Source organism: Lissotriton helveticus, chromosome 2_1 (genome assembly GCF_964261635.1).
Source record: "Lissotriton helveticus chromosome 2_1, aLisHel1.1, whole genome shotgun sequence".
NCBI classification, from domain to species: domain Eukaryota; kingdom Metazoa; phylum Chordata; class Amphibia; order Caudata; family Salamandridae; genus Lissotriton; species Lissotriton helveticus.
This window is the reverse complement of record NC_136059.1, coordinates 882,841,146-882,865,707: the sequence shown is the minus strand read 5'-3', so window position 1 is coordinate 882,865,707 and position 24,562 is coordinate 882,841,146. Positions and strand designations below refer to the sequence as shown.

At 44.7% G+C, this 24,562-nt stretch overlaps 1 protein-coding gene across 1 annotated transcript in view; it reads right to left on the bottom strand.

Moving 5' to 3' along the window:
* Positions 1-24,562, bottom strand: part of ADAMTS19 (ADAM metallopeptidase with thrombospondin type 1 motif 19) — a 1,315,906-nt gene that overhangs the window by 1,009,081 nt on the left and 282,263 nt on the right. Inside the window, exon 4 of the mRNA XM_078675613.1 lies at positions 2,966-3,138. Coding sequence (XP_078531739.1) covers positions 2,966-3,138 — 173 coding nt within the window. The remainder of the gene's footprint in view (positions 1-2,965; positions 3,139-24,562) is intronic.

Genomic DNA, 24,562 nt, shown 5'->3' with positions numbered 1-24,562 from the left:
TCCTCCTTGGAGACCACAACCTCCCTCTGGAAGACCTCACAGAACTGAACACTACCAACCTACTGGACAACCTTAATTCTCAGGGACTCATCCAAAGTTTGGAGGACCCCACCCAAACCGCAGGTCAACTGCTCGACCCCATCTTAAGGAACTACAGTAACTCACGGCAGAACAACCCATGCACCTTACATGGACAGATCACTCCCTGAGTGGCTTCAATCTGCACATCCCTTGCGAATGCGGAATTGCCCCCTCCAAGACCACCCAAAGAAATTAGAGCACAATCTCAGAAGCCTAGATTTCTGAACCACAAACTGCTCACAATTCCGAGACATCCTCACAAAATGCATCACTCAATTTGACTCTTGGATCACCTCCTGTGCAGACTCCCTGGCCCCACTCAAAACCACTGTCACCCGCAGGACAAGACCATATCAAGTTTGCCCACAGAAGATCACAGACTCTCCAAGTGCCACAGCAAGCAGCTGGAATGCAGCTGGAGCCACACACATGATGAGAATGGCAGAAGAACACTGAACTCATGCCTTGTCACCCACACAAGTAAATCAATACACAAAGCACTCAGTCCTGACTGACCAAATGACGAACAGTGCCAACAATGCCAAAGAACTCTTCACAATTATGAAAAACTAAACCTCCATGCTGTCAGCTCCATCAACATGACTCTCTTTCAGGAGCTCTGAAACCAGTTCTCCCACTTCTTCTACAACAACATAAGCAATATCTACAACAACTTCGCCAGCTAATTTTGCCACCCTCCAAAAAATGAGAAAATCCTTCCCCAGGAATCACCCTGACTTGCTGGCCCACAATATCTGTGACAGAAACAGCATTAAACCATGTGAACAATGCACTCAAGAGCCCCTTTTAGCCCCTGCCTCCCACACTTCATCTTCACCAGTGGACTGAGCCCCATCTGCTATATGCTCTGAGCGATCCATATTTCCATCACCTCTCCCACTTTTCTGGAAACCTGGAAATACACCACCATTCTTATTATCCTAGCAAAACTCTCAGCAGATCCGGAGATACTGGCTAACTACTAACTCATTTCCCTGCTTCCCTATAAAGCTACAATCCATGCAAAAAAGATCAACAGGTGACATTTAGACCACCTCAACAACAAACACTTCCTTGAACCCTCTTAATCGGGTTCAGAGTCAACTACAGCACTGCAACTGCCCTCACTGCCACCACCAATGATATTTTCATGATCATGGACAAAGGAAGCACAGCAGCACTCATCCTACTTGACCTTTCTACTGTTTTCAACACGTCTCCCACACCATCCTCAGCCATTACTTACACAACTCTGGAATAACAGGAACTGTGCTCCGATGGATCTACTTCTTCCTCACAGGTCAGCCTGGCACCTTACACCTCTATAGCCATCACCTTGATCTGTGGAGTACCCTGTGATCCTTGCTTAGTCCTACACTCTTGAACAAATACAGGACCTTGCTTGCTGGCATCATCAGATCTTATTGAATCAACATGATGCATGAAGATGATACCTAACTCATCATTACCCTCTCGGATGACATGCCAATTACCCAGACCACCTTCGGTCACTGACTTGTCCGAAATTGCCATGTGAATGAAGGTCAACTGCTTCAAGCTCCACTCCGACAAAATAGAAGTGATACTTTCAATTAATCAATCAATCACGGTTTGTAAATAATGGCTACTCACTCGTTTGGGTCTTAAGACGGTGGGAGGTGGGGGAACTGCTGAACCATCTGAGCGCTGGGGTTCAGTCAAAGATGCTGGTCTTGAGATCCTGCTTGAATTGGGTTAGCGACAAGTATTGTCTTAGGCAGACAGGGAGGGTGTTCCAGGTCTTGGCAGTGCAGTACGAGAAGGATCTTCTTCCGGTTTTAGTTGTGTGGATCTGAGGGATGGTGGCCAGGGCCAGCTGGGCAGAATGAAAGTGCCTAGTGGGTACATGGAATGCGAGGTTGTAGTTCAGATATGCTGGTCCTCCATTGTGGAGGACTTTGTACGCGTGTGTAAGGAGCTTGAAAGTGATTCTTTTGTTGACTGGGAATCAGTGGAGTTCTCTGAGGTGTTCAGTGATATGGCTTCCACGAGAGTGCTATAGTTTCCTGGGGAGATTCTGGGTGATGCCGGCGTAGACTCTTTGTGACCAAGCAAGTCAAAACCTTGGAATCATCCTGCTTCCACACACTGGAACTACTCAAGAAGATAGATCTTCAAGTGTCTCCTACTCGACTCCGGGCGAACAGTCAGCCAAGTCCTAATAACCAGCAAACTAGACTACTACATACCCTTGCATGGGTATCACCACCCAACTCATCAAATGTCTCCTGGTCAGCCAGAATGCAGCAGCTAGATTTACACTCCACCCCACGCCCACTCATATCACAAACCCCTTAAAAAACTACACTGGCTTCCAGTTCACAAACACACTCTCTTCAAACATCTCAGTCACACATACAAGGCTCTACACATTCTTGGCATTACCTACCTGAACAGCAGAATCAGCCTCCATACGCCATCCAGAAACCACCACTCAGCCAGCCTCCAGGAATCTCACCCCCCTGCCTCCACAGAACTAGAGCTTGTGGTCAAGCTTTCTTACATCTCACTACTAAAGCCTCAAGCAAACTCCCCTTGCAGATCATAGCAGCTAGCTCTGTCCTTGAGTTTCACAAGAAACTCAAATCCTGGCTCTTTAACTAGATGCCAGTCAGGACCCAGCACGTGTACTGGTACAAGGACACCCACCCTCCAGCTGATATGCATGAACTACAAATACACTAGACATAATATAACATAATATGCATGCCTTACGATTGAGATATAATCAACCAATGTGCTACATAAATGTCAATAAAAATACCAACAAAGACAATGACAATACCTTCCATAAACCCAACACAACATCCGTCAATTGTTGAATGAAAGGATAGTCTTTACTCACCATATTTAATATAGTCAAGATGAACCTTCTGGTAGCATCAGATCCGTGATAGGAAACCATAGATGGGTCAGCAACAACCACTGTCTCTATGTTGTATTCCTGTGACAGTTTATGAGAGTATCGTTTTCCTCTTCCAGGTTCTGATGCTTTTGAATTCTTAGACTTTCTTTTATCTACAACATAAACATTTTATTTAATTACTTGAGTAGCCACTTGCTGTTGTAGTCACACCTATGTACAATATTAAATTAACCAATACATTATTTAAATTCACAAAAAAGTATCACAGATTAAGTGGATAAAATGTAGGTAATTCATTAAGGGCAAGATGTAAGACCAGTGTAATTTGCGACTCGCAATTTGCGCTCGATTGCGAGTCGCAAATTGCGAGTCGCAATTTACAATGTACAACAGTGTCAGAGACAGTGATTGTAATTCCCAATGGGGGTCGCAAAATGCTAGCCTCATAAATATTAATGAGGCACTCGCAATTTGCGACTCCATTGGGAATGGCTGGCCCTCCCAGGGATGGTGGATTGCTGGGCTCAGCAGACCTCCATGTCTGGGACTGCTTTTCAATAAACCAGTATTTTTTTTAATGCAGCCCGTTTTCCCTAAAGGAAAACGGGAGGCATTTTTTAAAAAAATGAAACGTTTTTGTTTAATTTTTTAAGGGCAGGTAATGGTCCTTGGAACCACTGCCTGCCCCTAAAAAATATTTTCCCCCGCATTTGCAAAGGGGAAGAGGTTCGCGAGTTGCAGAATAGTGTTTGTACATGGCCAGAGTAAAATTGCATGCGCAAATGGGTCGCAAACCCATTTGCGCATGCAATTTTCCGTCATACATCTGGCCCAAATGACTAATAAATATAAAGTCTTAGAGCTAAAAGTTTATTAGCCCTTTTCAATAAAAAGGTGATATAATAATATCAGTTGCCTGACCTAAGTGGCAATGTACAAGGTAAAAAACGGATTAACACCTTCAGCGCGGCGCGAATTCTCGCTCTGTGGTGAAGGTTCTAAGAAACAGGCGTGGTCGTGACGGAACGGTTCCGTCATAAGCACAGCCCAACCGGCGCTCGTGACAGAACCGTTCCGTCACAAGCATCGAAGGGGTTAAACAGCCCAGGTTGCCATATTTCAGGGGCACTCCATTAAATTAATGTTTTCTCACAGGTCCACTTGTCATAATCAAAGCAGTCCATATATAAAAGGTGACTGTGAGGGCAAATCAGTTCTATGACACATAGTTAGAGCTTCAGATATATCAGTTACATTATAATTTTCGAATGAAAGGCAGACAAATTCAAGTGTGGGGCACCAACCTGGGGCAGATCAACATAGCGTGCAGGATAGTTTCCTTTGCCCTTATTACACAAATGCAATATCTATCAGGCTATTTTCCTTTACTCTATTTGGCTCCAGATATTGAACATATAATGAGCACTGTGCTTCAGAGTGGATCACATTTACATGAGTCTCTAACCCCATCTTACTTTCTTATGCGAGAGATAACTAAACATCAAAGAATGAGTCTCGACATAACTAACGAGATCTTTGGTTTTTTACTACCAGTATAATTCCTTTATTTTTGTGGGTGTTCAAAAGGTCATAGTGGAAGGATCTTCAAACATAAGTTCTAAATCTAGCAACTTTAGGGTACTGCATGCCCTGTGTGCACTAATTGCAAGATAACATCTCCATCGGAGATTTTGAATTTGTTATCACTTGCTGGCTTTTAGCAAAAGAACCCTTGCTCTTGGTATAAAATCTGTTCATTTCAATCTCACAATGTCTAATGGTATGCCCTTTTGAGTGTGCCAAGGCCAAGACGAAAGGACCAAACATAAAAACCTCATATTAGGATATAAGGTCGCAATCCGACCAACCTGACCACTTCCCTCAGCTCCCCTAGAGATCTTTTTAAAATTGTGGACTCTCTGTCTCTTACTCCGTTCCCAGATCCCATTGTCCCGTCTCAAGAACTTTGTGACCAGATTTCCACGTTTTTTCACACCATAATCGTGGATATTCACTCCGCTTTAGAAGCCCTTAATTCCACTCAGGACTCCGCCCTACCTTCGGACTCCCGTCCCGTCCCGTTTCGCTCTCGGTCCCTCTAGGACATTTGTCCAATTTTCCTCTTCTATCCCATGAAGGCCTAACTGTTCTTCTTGACAGACTTAAATCAGGATCCCCCTTGGACCCCTGCCCTCTCAAAATATTGAAAGACTGCAGAGAAGTCCTGCTTGCCCTTTATCTTTATGTAATGAATTTGGCAATTTCAAACGGCGTCTTCCCTGCATCATGGAAGCTGGCTATTGTAAAACCCTTATTGAAAAAGCCCACTCTGGATCCAGGTATCCTAAAAAAAATTCGTCCCATTTCCCTTCTCCCTGCCCCGGCCAAGATGCTTGAGGCCCACCTCAATTGCCATCTCAGCGCTTTCCTTGACAATGCCAACCTGCTAGATCCATCTCAGCATGGCTTTCGGAAGGCGCATAGCACCGAATCAGCCCTCACAGTGGTGGTCAATAACATCCGTGCTAAGGTCGACAGAGGTCATACTACCATCTTGATCCTGCTCGACCTTACAGCCACTTTTGACACCCTGTCCCCATCCATCCTGGCTAGGCGTCTTGGTGAGATGGGAGTGGAAGGACCGGCTCTGGGTCTCTTGACATCCTTCCTCAACCACCGTGCCCAAAAGGTCAAACTGGGGGACTTCCTTTCCTCTGCTAAGCCTTTGCATTGTGGGGTCACACAGGCCTCATCCTTGAGCCCTACACTGTTCAACGTATATGTGGCCCCACTTGCAAGGCTTGTTAGATCATATGGACTGGAAGTCTTATCGTATGCTGACGATACCCAGATAATGGTCTCCTTATCTCATTCTGTGGAGTCCTCGGCCCTTAATTTTAAGAACTGCATGGAAGCCGTGGCAGGCTGGATGTCCTCGAATTTCCTCAAACTCAACGGGGAAAAAACTGAGATCCTCATCTTTGGCGGCAAACAAGATCTTTGGTCGGATGACTGGTGGCCACCCTCCCTTGGAATGTGTCCCAAGCCGTCCCTGGTTGCCAGAAACATGGGGGTCACCATCGACACTGCACTTGTTTTTGACAAACAAGTGGACAAAACTGTTTCCACCTGCTGTGGGGTCTTGAGGATTCTCAGGAAACTAGTACACTACCTCTACCTCGATGCCCGGCAACAGGTTGTTGTGGCCCTCATTTCTCCTCGCCTAGACTATTGCAATGCCCTCCACCTCGGCATTAGCAAAAAGCTTATTCATCGCCTTCAAATTATCCAGAACACTGCAGCCAGGTTTGTTGTGGATGCCCCCAGACGTGTTTCTGTTTCAGGAAGCAGAAAAAATCTCCACTGGCTGCCTGTACAGGCCAGGATTAACTTTAAGGTCCTTGTTCTGACTTACCGTGCTCTTCACGGCCAGGGTGCTGAGGACATCGGTTCTCTCGTGTCCTTCTATGCCCCGGGCAGGGCCCTGAGATCGGCTCACAAAAATCTTCTGACGATCCCTCGGACCGTCAAGGCCAGGTGGGGAGGGAGGGCTTTTTTCTTCCTCGCCCCCAAACTGTGGAACACGCTTCCAGCCGACCTTAAGGGCCAGCCATCTCTTCCCCTTTTTCGTAAAAATCTATAAACCTGGCTTTTCGCAGAGTCCTACCTGTAATATTTGCTCCTCCCAGGTGCCTCCGACCACTCAGCTGTTTTTTCACCAGATGCGCCTTGATGCCTCGGGGTTAAGTTGCGCCATATAAAATCCCAATTCATTCATTCATTCATTCATTCATTCATTCATTCATTCACATCACAGGAATGCATCTTCTCTCTTTGGCTTGCATTATATTTGCTTGCACTGTGCTGTATTTGTGTATATACTGTTTGCTTTGCCACGTTGCTGATCATGCCTGCTGACCGTGTTGTGTTCCATGTTGCTGTGCCTCCAATGGTTGTGCAATGTTTTGTATCAAAGTCTGTGTTCAAACATGGCCTCCTTCAGTCAAATGTAGTCAAAAGTCTAAGGTGAAATCTAGATTGACCACACTGTGGAAGCAAATTCTGTGTAGCAGACAGGACAAACTAGGATTTCCCCTAATGTCAGATTGTGGTTTTGCGAGAAAAAAAGACGTAGAATGTACACAAAACCAAATTACATACCTGTTTATTACAATGGTTGGTCCCCAAAGAGTCGCAGTGTATTGAGTTTTATGGTCTGAACCTCCTTGTTGTTATCACTACGGACCGTTTTTGTCCCCACGTAAGCTTTTTTGAATATTTATTTTCCTAACAGTTATCTTGTCGTTTGTCATTAAGTATACATGCGCCTCCAAGGAACATGCAGTGTGGGGGAACGGGTGGACTGAGACCGTCCCGAAGACTATTTGAGAGAGAACCCCTTCAAAGCATTGTTATAGCTAGAGAAATACACATAAAATCCTTGTAATTGTGCTTCCTCACCGTTATAGATGTGAGATTTATCCATGCTCCGCACACACCCTGTGGGGCTGCCCTCCAATTCCTTCAGGACTGCAGAAAGGTTGGTGACAGGGGCGGCCTTAGGCATGTGCAAGCTGTGCACCTGCACAGAGCCACCAAACCCCAGGGGCCACCACGCCAATATATATCCTTAATATTTTAATCCTCTGAGGATGGATACATATTTGTGTGGCGGCCCCTGGCTGGGATTTGGCGACCTCCGGCTCTGTTCCACTTTCAAACACCCTGACCCGCCCTCTCCACTGGCCTCCGTGCTCCACCCCGCCCAGACCCCTTCTTCCGGGGCACCCTACCTATGCTCCCTGCCCACGGCCACCATGAGCCTAGAGCCGCCCCTGTTGGTGAGGTGCCAAATCAACCAATGCAATATTATACCTTATATTTGTTCCTTTGTTTATTGTTTTAGTTTTTTGGTTTTCCTCGTTAACTCATAAGAGGTGCTGTTTATCGCACCTAGTAAATAATGAAGCCTAAAGTATTGTTATTTTCCAGGTGCAATAAATAGCACCCTTACTTGTAATCAGGCCAGTAGTGTCTTATAAAACGCCAAGTCTTGACCCCTTAGATTGCTTCTGTAACTGCTCTGGCTCCCCTATACATGGAGTATGGTACTTATTGACCGGGCGATCTTTAGTTTGCTTCGGATAATAACAACCGTAACCTGTTGTAGGGCTGCTGTAGCCTTCGCTCTATGCTTGCTCCAGGTCCACTTTATATCAAAACACATTCACAAATAGTCAAACTGGACCGCATGTTCAAGTGGTTATTTATTAAATCAAAAAGAGCATTCAAGTCAGGGTCGATTAGGTTATAATATCATTGTTTAGTTTTAGCTACATTTGTTATCAGTCGTTTTTTATGACAGAAATCTACGAAATGTTCAATTTCTTGACTACGGAGAGTTTTGTCAAAGTGAGGACAGCATCATCTACAAACAGAATTGCAGCGTTTGGGTTTACTGAGATTCAGCTCTTTCAAGTGTAAGTCAAAAGTAGAGAAGAAGAAATGGGCACACACCTGAAGTCACCAAAAACTCTTTGGTAAACTCTCCATTCGGGCCAAAGGTACCTTAGACATAATATCTCTATGTAGATGAGGTAAGCCTCTTAAAATGATAAGTAGCTCAGTTCCCGTTGTTCAAGGACAACCCATAAACGGTCTCTAGAAACTAGGCTCAAAGGCGGACTTTAGATCAATAAAGGTTCAACACTGCAGTGCTCCTTTAAAAATTACATATTTAGTACGAATTAGAAACAAATGAATTGCTTCATCAAAGCATAACTGCTTATCAGCGAGAATGTTTTTTTGTGTCAACCCAATCTTGAATTCGATTCAAGGGCCAGATGCACAAAGGTTTTTAGCGTGTGCAAACGGATCTTAGACCCGTTTACGCATGCTAAAAACCTTGGGCCATTTACAAAACCTATTTTACGAGTCGCTAATCAATTAGCGACTCGCAAAATAGGTTTTGCGACTCGCTATTAGGAAGGGGCGTTCTCTTCATAATAGCAACTCATGAGGCATGTATAAATGTTTTGCAACCACTATTGTGGTCGCAAAACACTCGCAGATTACCAACTACTTCAAGTAGGTGGTAATGCAACCCATTCCCCATTGCAAATGCATGCGAAAATATGTTTTAAGGGCAGGCAGTGGTTCCAGGGACCACTGCATGCCCTTAAAAATTAAACGAAAACGGTTCATTTCTCTTTTTTTTAATGCATTCTGTTTTCCTTTAAGGAAAATGGGCTGCATTAAAAAAAAAATGCTTTATTTAAAAGCAGTCCCAGACATGGTGGTCTGCTGAGCCCAGCAAACTACCATCCCTTGGAGGACCAGCCATTCCCAATGGGGTCGCAAAATGAGAGTGCCTCATTAATATTAATGAGCCTTGCATTTTGCAACCCCTTTGGGAATCGCAATCAGTGTCTCTGACACTGTAGTGCATAGTAAATTGCATCTCGCAATTTGCGACTCGCAATCAAGTGCAAATTGCGAGTCGCAATCTACTATGGTTGTACATCTGGCCTAAAAATAAGCCATCTATAAATTTTACTAGCCACAACCAGCAGTGACATAAGATGGTCATTACAAGGATCTGAGTAAGAACACGTCCTAGGTATCAGAACAATTATTGCAGTGCATCGCGAACTTGGAGTTACATCAAGAGTCAAGACAGTTAAAAACATAAAGTGCTGGGACCCAAAAGATCCTCCTTAAAAAGAGCTGCTTGAACAAAGTGTGGTCCAGGCACTTTGTTCGATTTTTGGGGCAAAACAGCAAACTCTATCTCGGTTTCCAATATATTCAAGCTATTACATTGAACAGAATTTTTCTTTGTAGAGTTTAGACTTTATAAGGGTTTTAGGTCAGTTCCGCTGCAGGCATAAATCTTTGAAAAGTACCCTACCTAAGCAGAGCTATTCCAATTCAAAGATGAGACAAAGACGGAGGATATGTATCTTGGGAAGCCAGTCAGAGCTAAGAGCTCTGGCAAGCACCCTGGACGTATTCTGGCTCCTGTGCTGAGGGCCCATAGGACCCCTAGTGACATACTATGTGTACGGGACAGTGGGGATCTAGACATACCTTATCCGCAGATATGATATGCCCATTTATGCAATACCATGTCACTCTCTATAAAGCAGAGAACACATACAGGGTGCCCCCACTAGATAAGCAACAATTAAATGCCAATCTTGCATGGTTCGAAACACAAGATTGGGAACTTCCCAAAGAGAAGATTGTGGTTGGGGAGATACAGGAATCCATAAAATCACTGCCTGGTGTGAAAACTCCAGGTTTGGACGGCCTCATACCAGACTTTTATATAGAATATGCAACCATAGTAGCACCCAAGTTATTAGGCATTTATGGCAAAGCTAGATCAAGTGGCTTGCTCTCCCCACTTTATGAGAATCAATCATCACAGTTCTCCTGAAACCAGATAAATTATCAGATAAATGTTCATCCCATCGTCCTCTGTCAGTAATTAATCATGACAGAAATAGTTTGGACAGAATTATCGCTAAAAGTCTGCATCCACATATGCACGATATGGTCTAGCTAGAGTAATGCAGGTTTATACCTGACCACTCCATCTCAGAAAACTGCCAAACGTTCTTCACATTGTTATGTTATGTAGACCCTGATCTCTTTGTTGTGACAGTCCTCTTTGGCACCCAAAAAGCATTCAGCACTCTCTCATGGTCTTCTTATTTATTTGCACCATTTTCCTGAATGAGGATAGGTGAGGGCCTCCTGGGTTTGAATTGTTTGTTATACAACCTGCCACAAAAGAGACTGACTGTGATATATCTTGAGGCACACAAGGCAGGGGTGTGGACTGTCACCGCTAATATTTGTGATAGTAACTGAACCCCTAATTAGCATCATGAAAGGTAAACACCATCGTCGAGACTTCTACCTTGCAGGCAGAAGCTATTTGAAATCACTATACGCTGCTGATCACTCTATATGTCAAGCACCTAACCAACAATCTCTGCCTGTTCCTACAGGAGATTATGAAATTCCACCAATTTTCCAGACTTCAGATAAACTATAGTAAAACATTAATGTTCCCCCTTACCTCTGTAACACTTAAACCAGTGACAGACTTTCTTCTAATCTGGTGTGATACCCAAACACATAATATCTGGGGATACTGATACATCAAGATCCTGCTACAGCGCTTAGGGCCAATCATGATCCCGCTGTTCAAAAATGTAAACAACAAGCACAACAAGCAACCCCTGACTCTTTCGGTCGCTGCAAGGATGGCTGTCTTAAAAATGGTCTTCTTCCTTCGTCTACTTTATCTATTCTCTAATATTCCCCTAACACTAACAAAGTTTGTTTTCAATGATATTTGCACTATTCTTGTCAGTTTTACATGGGCCAACAAACAACATGGGGTTAGTTGTAATGTGCTGACACAATCAAACTTGAATCGTGCACAAGCTAAATATTTATTTAACTAGACACACTTTTATTTCCACTTACCATCTCACATCATTGAACACGACATGGTGGGAAACACCCCACTAACTATCTTTATTGCATGACAGATACAGTGCCCATGCCCAAACTCTGACACTACTCTCAATACCGCTTATAAATGGCACTTACTTGCATGACCTGCTGCCGCGGACGAGGTGTTCTCATCTTCGTATCCACTTCCTCCCTTGTCTTATGAGTCAAGAGGAAAAAAACAGCTAACAGCACCTGGTCTATATACATTGGGCGGGCTCTATTTCAATGGAAATTCTTAGCACTACGGGCAATTCAAGAGAAGGAAGGGTCCTCCCTCCAGACGGATTCATGTACTGGTGAATATGAAAAACATAGAAAGCACACTTCCCACAGCTCCTCAATCTCCCACTGACCTTTACAGCCATAACATTGACCTCTGCTTCCAGCTCTCCCTGTGGCCTAATCCTGAGATTATATAATGCGACCTTAGACTCGGCCATTTGTAATGGATTGACTTATAGATGGAAATGGGAACATGATCTCAATACAGCTGTTTCTTAAGAAATTTAGGCCTACTGTTGTAAACAGATGCAGAAAGTATCCCTAAACAGTGAACACAGACTACTCCCTTTCAAATTTCTGCATGGTATACACTATATCCCAGCATGTCTACAGCCATGGGACGTGTGAAGGACTCAACCTATTTGATATGGTACTGTCCAGTGGCCAATTACTTTCACTTGGTCTGAGCCTTTCCAGTTATATTTTCCTATTGGGAGTTACAATATATTGGCCTCTGACAAATACTGTCCATTCTCTCTGCATCTCTCCTGCAGGCACGTCTAGGATATGTTAAAGCTATTCACAAACCCTCCTGGAGATTCACAGCGCCAGCCTTGTTATTGCCCGAATGCAGAGTCGCCATCCACTGCTGGAGGGGCCCTACTCCTGAAGTCAAGGACTAGACTGATGATTTAATTTACATCAATAAAACTATGGAGGGCTGTGCAAACACGTTACCTCTCACGTCCAGGACTAAAAACTTTTGGTCCCCGCTTCGGTCTTTTCTACTTACCTAAGACCTAAATCAAGACCCATAAGGTAACGATTGAGTACTTGTGACCTCGTTGGGACAAAAGGATTTTTGTGAGTCTCTTGTTAATTAATGTTCAACCTGAGCACTGTTGAATACTTATTTACTAATTACAAGGCCTTCTTTGCTGCTATCATCATTGTGCAAAGGATTATGTACCAGAAATCATGTCATATGTTGATGGAATTACTTTGATTTTGATAAATACATTGAGATTTAAAAAACTGAATAAGTGGATACTACTCAGGATCATATATTTTGGATTTTAATCCATGCACGTTCCAGCTGTCGAGTCTTGGGAGATTTGGTTGTGGAGGGGGTGTTGTATAAAATATTGTTTTATAATAAATATAATAAATAAAAGCCAGAGGTCTAGCCCTTTGCTTAAAATTGTTCTTGTTCTCAACAAAGGCATCTATTTGTGGTCCTAGCGTTGTTTAGGCAATGGGAACTTTACTATATATAACAGTACATCTTGAAGAGTGAAATCTGCGATAAGCGAGGAAAAAGCCAGAGGGCTGGCAAGGAGATCTTAATGGGGTGGTCAATTTTCTTTCTTCATAGTGTGATCACACATATTGATGTCTTGCAGTATTCATAATGCAAGTTGTTTTGTTACTTGCCCAGATGGACCAAACCTTCCACCGGTAACTTCTGTAAACTGTTGCTAGTTATTGGTGGTAAGCACACTTCCATATATTTTGTCCTGCTCATTAGGCTGGGCTTGACTGAATTGAGGTGGTTAAGTAGAAGGCAATTGGAATGTTATTAACTGGGGCCCGTATATGTGGTGTAGGGAAGATCTCTCTGGCTACGTCAGAAGTTTCCCCTGCTAACTCAAGAAGTGTGGCTACCAATTTGTTACAGAATTTTTGTAAACATCTTGGAACAGTGACACATGAGCATGCCTTACAAGCAGTCATTGCATGAATTATCTTTATTATCACTATTAATGTTAGCTATAATTATTGGGGTGTAGTATACTGTTTATATGTTTGAGGAAGGTCTCCTTATGGGTGGATTTCTAGTTATTTTGTCAATGAGCGTACGTTAGCAACATTCACTGGCACACTTCATTTACTTGAGCGTAATTAGTTTATATGGGACATTTAAAGGATTCCAGTGCCCAATTGGATGCCCCAGCTGGGGGGTTTACTGAACTCAACGCTGATGGAAGAGAAAACCAAGGCTCAAAGGAGTGACAAAGAAGCAATCAGAAAACAATCACCCATTCAGTCTGGTCATGCCAAATCGGAGGCACTACAACAGGAGTAGAGGGTAAAAGAGAGAGAGGAGAGCGCAGATAGCAATGCAAGATCCATTAGATCTCAACCCTGTTTCTTTTTTGAAAGATCCAGTTTGCTCATCTCTGCTCCAGTCTGTATGCTCCAAAGAATATCAAGTTCTTGGAGTGGTAGTTAGTGGCTCCTGGCTCCTTTAGGAGTCACCAGGCTGACTACATCAAATCAAGCGTAACCCTGTGACATGTTGCAGGAGGTAGCAATGTGTCCTATCAGGGCGGTTCAAAGACCCGACTAGCAGAATACGTAAAGATACAAAAATAAGAGGGAAGCAACCTGCACTGATGAGGCATCTATTATGCCTGGCAAATTGGGGCCCCTATCTGCTTTGATAGCAGATGGAAGCAGTGAAGGTGAAAAATCGAAAGTGTACACTTGCAATGCTGCAGCTAGCAGCCTCTTTTCAATATCAAGTCCGTCTACACTACAGTATTGATTGCCAGACGCTTCCGCTTTCCCTCAGCTGTTGAGTAGCTACTTAAAAAGATGTCCAAAGATCTATATGTCTTCAAGTGATTTAAAGACAACCACAAAGGGGTAACTTTCCATGTATTAGCAAACGTTTAGCAAATGTTTTTCATGAGGCTTGTCAACTCAAAAAGCCATGGGCAGACTTATTTTGGAAATGGAAGGTGTAAATATATTTCCAGTACGGGAAAAGGAAAAGGTGCCGGGAACGCGTTTCTCCAAATGGTAAAGCATTTTCCCTGCAAAGAAAACCCGTTATTCTAAGTAAAGTGCAAAAAGTACAGTAGATTTCAAAGGTTAGATATAATTGGCCAGGGCTAATAATGTTTGTAAGTCTACAATTAGAACAGATTTTCTATTGTGACCCACAGCCGGAAATTCAATGAATTCTTTAAAAAAAGAGTACATCCAAACCTAGATGTAAGTATATTCAAGTGGATCCGCTCTTTTTCCTGAGCGCAACAAATATTACAACACTACTAAGCAATATGGGAATATGCTAGGGGTGGGGTTTTTAGTGAAGACCGGAAGTATGGCGCTCAGACTAATGCGCTTGGTGTCTTATATGGATTTGAGTAGATACGGTGCTGCCAGGTCGGGGGATTTACCCGATAACCCCCGTATTCGTATATGTCGAAGGATCCACACTGGAAAATGAGCACAGACTTGGGCACACGTGGTGGGGATATCACAGAATTAGTATAGTCAAAGTCAAAAAGATACTTTATTCGACAGCTAAGATTCATAAAAGCACAGTTCATTGCAAGACATTGGTACACAAAATCTTAAAAAACATTTAACATTTTGTTCTAAAAATGCCATGTACAGAGCAGATAAAAACGTATCCCAATTTACAGATTCCTCGAGCATCTATGGGTATACAGACAAAACAGCAATAAGAGGTACAAACAAGCAGTAAAGAAATGACCAGAGACTATTGGATCTGTCTCGTTAAGTACACGTTAAGTAACCGAACACACTGACTCTAGAACCGGCAAGCTTTTCCGGTATCTGTTGGCCGCTATTAAAAAGCTTGCAACCCCAAAACACACTGTGGGGGAAGATAGCATTTGAAGATAGGTCAAAGTGGGCCTCACTTGAGCAAACTGTCGGTCTTTGCACAGTGGTAAAATATGGGACCTGCACTGAGGGTCGTTAAAAGTGCAGAAAAACATAAAATGTAATGTATCCTGGTCTGAAAAATTGTTCCAGGGGTAAGGTTTGAGCGAATCAGGCTTTGAGTAGCCTAGGCGAAATGCCAGGAGCCAAAGAACCAGATTAATCTAGTGAATACAAAGCAATGGTATGGTTTGTTAATGTAAGTTAAATAGGGCTGCATCTGTATGCCCATACTCAATATAACATGAATCCTCACAGACGGTTTTACAACTTCCGCCTCCTCCCTAACCATCTGCCGCTTGGCCAAAAACTGTTTTTTAAGAGCTCTGATAGCAGTTTTGCTCAGTGCCCCAGGGTTCGATAACAGATTCGGGCGACCAAGCCAGCCAGTCTGTTCTTTTATGTAGTTCAACCAGGGAATGCGCAAGGCCCCATCCATATTAGAGCAGTCGCCAATTATGAGCTGGCCAAGATTTGGTGCTGGGGACGCCCAAGTTCTGAGCCAGCACAGCAACGGTGCAACTGCAATCTCGTCTGAGATATATCCAGCTCCCAGTTCTTTGTGCACATTAAAAACGGGTGTTGCAATGGGGACCGCAAGGAGTTTCCGCATTTAGGGCCAGATGTAGGTAATTCTATTTTACCGACTCATAAATACCGAATTTTACCGATTCGGTATTTATGAATCAGTAAAATAGAAGGTGGGAGATGTAGGTAAAATCGGTATTTGGAATACCGATTGTGTAAAAATCGGTATTTACCGATTCTGTAATTACAGAATCGGTATTTCCCATTGATTCCTATGAGCTTTGAAGCCCATAGGAATCAATGGGACATACTGATTCTGTAATTACAGAATCAATAAATACCGAATCCTGCAAGGGAGCAGGGGGTGTCACTTTGACACCCTCTAGCACCCCAAGTACCGGCATGTGCGCCATGTGGCACACAGACATGCCCTAAGGGCACGTCTGTCTGTCTCATGGCATAAGTGTGCATACACACAAGTGCATGCACACCTGGATTCGGTATTTTATCACCCAATTGCATGGGGTGGTAAAATACAGAATCTGTAAGGCCTTTGGGACTCAGAAGAGTCCCACCTACATCTGGCAGTTACAGAATCGGTAAAAATACCGATTCTGTATTTTACCGATTCGGTAAATTTACCGAATCTGTAAATTTACAGAATCGGTAAAATTGGCCCCCTACATCACAAATACCCATTTACCGGTCGGTAAATGGCCTCCTACATCTGGCCCATAGTTGTTCTCAGATACCTGGATCCCCTTCGTATCTTTATACCCCCAGATGTCGCTCCCATACATAGTCATCAGGATGCATTTTGCGTTATAAATCTTTAGTAGAGCAGGAAGTGGTTTGGAACCCAATCTTTTTGCAAAATTCAAAGTTGTTCCTGCGGCTCTAGCCAGAGTGTTCCTTTTAAGTAAGATTTTCGGGCCTCAGGATCCTTTTTCATCAAAAAGTACCCCTAGATAAGAAAACATAGGCACCTTAGTCAATTCAAACCCTTTCCAACAAAATTTGACCTTAGCCGCCTATCCTGAACCTATAGTCATACTGTGCGATTTCTTATAGTTCATGGTTAAATCTAATGACGCCATAAAACTTATAAAACAATTTAGAAGACGTTGTAGGCCCAATGCAGTTCTGGCCTGCAGAACTGCATCATCTGAATACAGAAGTAAAGGTATCATTTTGGAGCCGGCTCTTATTAGGGTTTCACCTAATCTGTGAGCCCCCCTGACAATTAGGTAGTTTCCTTTCGCTCATGACTATTCAATAGAAAAACGCCTTTTAATATAAAATCCTATTAGCCAATGAGCTAATCTTCAAGTGACTGAGTTTGCAGGGGAAGGGGAAAAAACTTTACTTTTAGATTCCACTTAATGATGAGGACGTAAAACCTTTATACAAGAGGAATGTGCACTGTACCTTATTTAAGTAAGGAAGAGATTGGTCCGGTAAAGTCTGTTAAAGATGAGTCAAGGGGTATGGCCCAGCCCAGCCTCGTCCGACCGCAGACGGGCGCGGATGGGCCCGTCCTTGACCCGGGCTTTGCCCGGGCGCATTCCACGCTGCCGGAGAGCTGCACGCAATTTGAATTGCCTCCTGGTGCCACGCTGACGTGATCTGCAGGCGTCAGCCACCGCCCACTAGGAGTTGAAGTTCTTTGTAAGTGCCGTTCCCCTCACAGCGTGGCCCAATCGCGGCAGGTCCTGTATGGCGTTCCCCCCATGGCTGGAGTGGTGGAAAGAATGGTGGGGGTAGAAGCTGTTCCCCTCACGGCTGTTGCTGCTGCTGGCGAGCACGCCCATGCTGCGGGAGAGCTGCACGCAATTTGAATTTCCTTCTGACGCCGCGCTGATGCGATCTGCAGGCGTCAGCCAGCGTCCTCTGGGAGTTGAAGTTCTTTGTAAGTGCTCTTCCTCTCACGGCGTTGCCCGGTCGCGGGAGGTCCCGTTTGCCGTTCCACTCATGGCTGGAGTGGTGGAAAGAATGGTGGAGGTAGAAGCCGTTTCCCTCACGGCTGTTGCTGCTGCTGGTGAGCATGTCAGTTAGTATAGGTATTTTCATGTATTGACAATGCGGCGGTTGACACCAGTGTAAGCTTGAAAAAGTTTTTTATCACAAGGCAACAACTGTATTAAACCAAACAACCAGCCGACACGTGTGTCGTCACAAGGAGTGATCCTGTGACTCTTCAGGGCTGGGAAGGATACAAAACATTGGGTAAGGGATACAGGGGAGACTGAAGGTAACATAGTCGTTGTTCTATATAAGGAACAGGGGGAAAAGGAAGGGGGTCACCCTAAGTGCACCTGCAGATAAAATGAGAGACAGAGTGCTAGGTGAACAGTGACTGTTGTGAGAGTGCCGCTACCATGGATAGTACATCATGAATAATGCACGGGAAGGCTCAGTAAATGTAGTGACTGTTGTGAGTGTGCTGCTTTCATGGGTTGGACCACATGAGAAATGCGCAGGAAAGCACAGTACATCAGAATATGTGATATGGTACACAAGTATGGAAAATTATGTGTGGGTGGCAGGAGTGTGTAGAGTGGTCACTGTGAAAACAGCAGAAACCAAGTGAATATTAAACAGGTGTACAGTACGGTGGCGGTCGGTAAAACGTTTAAAATAATGGAGAAATTCCTGCACACTACGGCCTGAATGGTATCTAATATTTGCTAATGTGGTAGGTTGGTATCTGAAAGAACAGTGTACAAGGTCTGTGATACAGAAAAGCGGCATTAGATGATGCATTCCAAAGGAGGAGAGGATCCTACTGTGGTGAGAAAACCGAGTAGTGGGAAAGAGAGATAAGGAGGGAAGGAATGGGTGGGGGAAAGTGGGTAGACAAGACTCCTGACATACTGGAAAACGCAGGGTAGAAAGAAGGAGATAGAGTGGTTACCTGTTCAGTGTTTGGAAGCAAAAGGAGAGCAGGCCCCTGTGTGGAGGAGAAACAGGAATGGACAGGGGATTAGTCTAAAAGCATGGACATAGGATGGGAGGATCCTAATGGGAGTTGGAAGGTGGATCAGAAATTATGCTCACCATGTGACCAGTGATAATTCCAACCCGGTCTAGGGTGTGCGGTGCGCAAGAAATGATGGACGGGTGGGGTGGTGCTGAGTTGGCAAAAACAACTGTAATGTTCCGCGTTGAGTGAAAGATGCGGGGGGACCGTGGGGGCCCATGGGGGAGAGATCAAAAGTATTAAACAGGGGGGGCATGGACTGCTGCGAAGCGGAATGGCTGCTCCTTGAGTGTGCTCCATTGGCCGGGACATGATCCTCTATTAGGTCAAGCAAGAAATCCCTTTGGGACACCTTTTGTAGTGACACAACGTTCAACAAATAATAAAAACAGATAACATTAACACAAAACTGTACTCATGAGACATGATCCTCTACAAATCCTGCAAAACGGATGGTCTAATTGCTGCCTAGGTCACTTGCATGACTAATTACTAGTGTGAGGAACACTTGGCAAAAGTTTGCAGACCCTGACAACATCCTACACTGAGATATGTGCTGCGGTGCGGAATCAGGGGGACTGTGAGACGCTGTGCGGGTAGAGCCTTGCCCATGTACTTTTGAGGGCGTGCCCTGACCGCATACACGCCGCCCTATCATCGCGGCGATAGAGATTCTGTGCGGCTGCCCCATGCTGAGACTGTGTGCGGGACATTAGAGTGCCGATTGAGGGGGCCGTGGCTACGATGCTCCTGCGGTGAGGCCGGAGGCGGGCCTGATGCGGGCCGGACATGCCTCGTGGGCCGCTCCTAAGCACCGCTGCCGGTATATGTGGGGTGACTGTTGGACGAATGCTGGATAGGATCTGCCGTGTACTGAGATGATCCTGCCTTGCCCATGCTGGACCCTGCAAGGCTGATGCTGCCATGAGGTCGGTAGGTGTGGTTCGGTCCGCCATCTTGTGGTGCCAGTGCGGCTCGTCTGGGATTGCCGCCGATCCTCCTTCACCTGCTGCTCCCGGGCTGTGCCTGCATTGGGGTCGGGGTGTGTGTGGAGACCCCACGCCTAGGGCTGCCTGCATTTCCTGCTGCCTGCATCTCCTGCTACCTGAGACAACCCCATGTGCATAATCTTGAGGTGTGTGTGAAGCCCCCCCCCCCCGCCTGCAGCTGCCTGCATAACCTGCTAACTGAGACCACCCCGCGGAACACATTGGGACAGTGGGGACGCGGCCTACTCAGGATATAGCCGCTTCCATGCAGTTGCCGCAGCGGTGCGGAGCTGGGTCTGCCTGTCTGGGGGCATCGGAGTGGCGCCGCCCAGTGTGTGGGCTGTTCCTGTCTGCTGAATAACCTGTGGCCTAGCGTATCGTTGAGGCAAACTGATCCTTGTGAGGCTGGGGGGATGCACGGCCCTGGTTGCGCACCCAGGAGTCCATCGCCAAGTGTCAGGGTTTGGGCTGCTGGCGCAGAGGAACCACCGGATCCTGGACTACACGTGGAGTGGGCTTCGAGTCTGCGGCTGTGAGAACTGGTGTCGCCCTGTGGGACTGCCATTTTGCTGCTTCGTAAGTGGGGGAAACTCCAGATAGGAACACCTAAGACGCCACTGAGCCTGCCCCAGTTGTCAGTTGTCTCTCCTGAACAAAAGTTGGGAGGCGCTGCTACAATGGGCAAGCGGGACCCAAAATAGCAGAGGCTTAACCTTGAAAATAAACGCTCCAGCAGACACGCGGACTCGGAGCCGGACACGCAGGCGGAGGGGCAGCAGGACTCTCATACGGAAGACCAAGGGGAGGATCTGAGAACGCTCATGCTGGAGATGTGTTCGACACCCTAACATCGCAACTGGATTCTGTTAAAACGCAATTATCTACTCACGAGACATGCCTCAAAGCCTTGGAAAATCATCATACTGAATTCCACGAGTTCCAGGTTGAAACTAAGGAGCAACTGCTGCACATGGACAAGCTGCTGGGGGTCATCAGGGCCAAAAATGATGATTTGGAGGCCAGATCACGACGCAACAATCTTCACGTAACGGGAATTCCGGAGATGACCGCCATTTCTAAGATGCAGACTTACATCGTGGACATGCTACGTGCCCTATTTGGCCCGCATTTATCGACAGTATTTGTGGTGGAGAGAGCGCACAGATCATTTGCGCAGAAACACCCGGTTGGTGCGCCGCCAAGGCCAATCATCGCGAAACTCTTGTGGTCGCAAAACACTCGCAGATTACCAACTACTTCAAGTAGGTGGTAATGCAACCCATTCCCCATTGCAAATGCATGCGAAAATATGTTTTAAGGGCAGGCAGTGGTTCCAGGGACCACTGCATGCCCTTAAAAATTAAACGAAAACGGTTCATTTCTCTTTTTTTTAATGCATTCTGTTTTCCTTTAAGGAAAATGAGCTGCATTAAAAAAAAATGCTTTATTTAAAAGCAGTCCCAGACATGGTGGTCTGCTGAGCCCAGCAAACTACCATCCCTTGGAGGACCAGCCATTCCCAATGGGGTCGCAAAATGAGAGTGCCTCATTAATATTAATGAGCCTTGCATTTTGCAACCCCTTTGGGAATCGCAATCAGTGTCTCTGACACTGTAGTGCATAGTAAATTGCATCTCGCAATTTGCGACTCGCAATCAAGTGCAAATTGCGAGTCGCAATCTACTATGGTCGTACATCTGGCCTAAAAATAAGCCATCTATAAATTTTACTAGCCACAACCAGCAGTGACATAAGATGGTCATTACAAGGATCTGAGTAAGAACACGTCCTAGGTATCAGAACAATTATTGCAGTGCATCGCGAACTTGGAGTTACATCAAGAGTCAAGACAGTTAAAAACATAAAGTGCTGGGACCCAAAAGATCCTCCTTAAAAAGAGCTGCTTGAACAAAGTGTGGTCCAGGCACTTTGTTCGATTTTTGGGGCAAAACAGCAAACTCTATCTCGGTTTCCAATATATTCAAGCTATTACATTGAACAGAATTTTTCTTTGTAGAGTTTAGACTTTATAAGGGTTTTAGGTCAGTTCCGCTGCAGGCATAAATCTTTGAAAAGTACCCTACCTAAGCAGAGCTATTCCAATTCAAAGATGAGACAAAGACGGAGGATATGTATCTTGGGAAGCCAGTCAGAGCTAAGAGCTCTGGCAAGCACCCTGGACGTATTCTGGCTCCTGTGCTGAGGGCCCATAGGACCCCTAGTGACATACTATGTGTACGGGACAGTGGGGATCTAGACATACCTTATCCGCAGATATGATATGCCCATTTATGCAATACCATGTCACCCTCTATTAAGCAGAGAACACACACAGGGTGCCCCCACTAGATAAGCAACAATTAAATGCCAATCTTGCATGGTTCGAAACACAAGATTGGGAACTTCCCAAAGAGAAGATTGTGGTTGGGGAGATACAGGAATCCATAAAATCACTGCCTGGTGTGAAAACTCCAGGTTTGGACGGCCTCATACCAGACTTTTATATAGAATATGCAACCATAGTAGCACCCAAGTTATTAGGCATTTATGGCAAAGCTAGATCAAGTGGCTTGCTCCCCCCACTTTATGAGAATCAATCATCACAGTTCTCCTGAAACCAGATAAATTATCAGATAAATGTTCATCCCATCGTCCTCTGTCAGTAATTAATCATGACAGAAATAGTTTGGACAGAATTATCGCTAAAAGTCTGCATCCACATATGCACGATATGGTCTAGCTAGAGTAATGCAGGTTTATACCTGACCACTCCATCTCAGAAAACTGCCAAACGTTCTTCACATTGTTATGTTATGTAGACCCTGATCTCTTTGTTGTGACAGTCCTCTTTGGCACCCAAAAAGCATTCAGCACTCTCTCATGGTCTTCTTATTTATTTGCACCATTTTCCTGAATGAGGATAGGTGAGGGCCTCCTGGGTTTGAATTGTTTGTTATACAACCTGCCACAAAAGAGACTGACTGTGATATATATTGAGGCACACAAGGCAGGGGTGTGGACTGTCACCGCTAATATTTGTGATAGTAACTGAACCCCTAATTAGCATCATGAAAGGTAAACACCATCGTCGAGACTTCTACCTTGCAGGCAGAAGCTATTTGAAATCACTATACGCTGCTGATCACTCTATATGTCAAGCACCTAACCAACAATCTCTGCCTGTTCCTACAGGAGATTATGAAATTCCACCAATTTTCCAGACTTCAGATAAACTATAGTAAAACATTAATGTTCCCCCTTACCTTTGTAACACTTAAACCAGTGACAGACTTTCCTCTAATCTGGTGTGATACCCAAACACATAATATCTGGGGATACTGATACATCAAGATCCTGCTACAGCGCTTAGGGCCAATCATGATCCCGCTGTTCAAAAATGTAAACAACAAGCACAACAAGCAACCCCTGATTTTTTCGTCGCTGCAAGGATGGCTGTCTTAAAAATGGTCTTCTTCCTTCGTCTACTTTATCTATTCTCTAATATTCCCCTAACACTAACAAAGTTTGTTTTCAATGATATTTGCACTATTCTTGTCAGTTTTACATGGGCCAACAAACAACATGGGGTTAGTTGTAATGTGCTGACACAATCAAACTTGAATCGTGCACAAGCTAAATATTTATTTAACTAGACACACTTTTATTTCCACTTACCATCTCACATCATTGAACACGACATGGTGGGAAACACCCCACTAACTATCTTTATTGCATGACAGATACAGTGCCCATGCCCAAACTTTGACACTACTCTCAATACCGCTTATAAATGGCACTTACTTGCATGACCTGCTGCCGCGGACGAGGTGTTCTCATCTTCGTATCCACTTCCTCCCTTGTCTTATGAGTCAAGAGGAAATAAACAGCTGACAGCACCTGGTCTATATACATTGGGCGGGCTCTATTTCAATGGAAATTCTTAGCACTACGGGCAATTCAAGAGAAGGAAGGGTCCTCCCTCCAGACGGATTCATGTACTGGTGAATATGAAAAACATAGAAAGCACACTTCCCACAGCTCCTCAATCTCCCACTGACCTTTACAGCCATAACATTGACCTCTGCTTCCAGCTCTCCCTGTGGCCTAATCCTGAGATTATATAATGCGACCTTAGACTCGGCCATTTGTAATGGATTGACTTATAGATGGAAATGGGAACATGATCTCAATACAGCTGTTTCTTAAGCAATTTAGGCCTACTGTTGTAAACAGATGCAGAAAGTATCCCTAAACAGTGAACACAGACTACTCCCTTTCAAATTTCTGCATGGTATACACTATATCCCAGCATGTCTACAGCCATGGGACGTGTGAAGGACTCAACCTATTTGATATGGTACTGTCCAGTGGCCAATTACTTTCACTTGGTCTGAGCCTTTCCAGTTATATTTTCCTATTGGGAGTTACAATATATTGGCCTCTGACAAATACTGTCCATTCTCTCTGCATCTCTCCTGCAGGCACGTCTAGGATATGTTAAAGCTATTCACAAACCCTCCTGGAGATTCACAGCACCAGCCTTGTTATTGCCCGAATGCAGAGTCGCCATCCACTGCTGGAGGGGCCCTACTCCTGAAGTCAGGGACTAGACTGATGATTTAATTT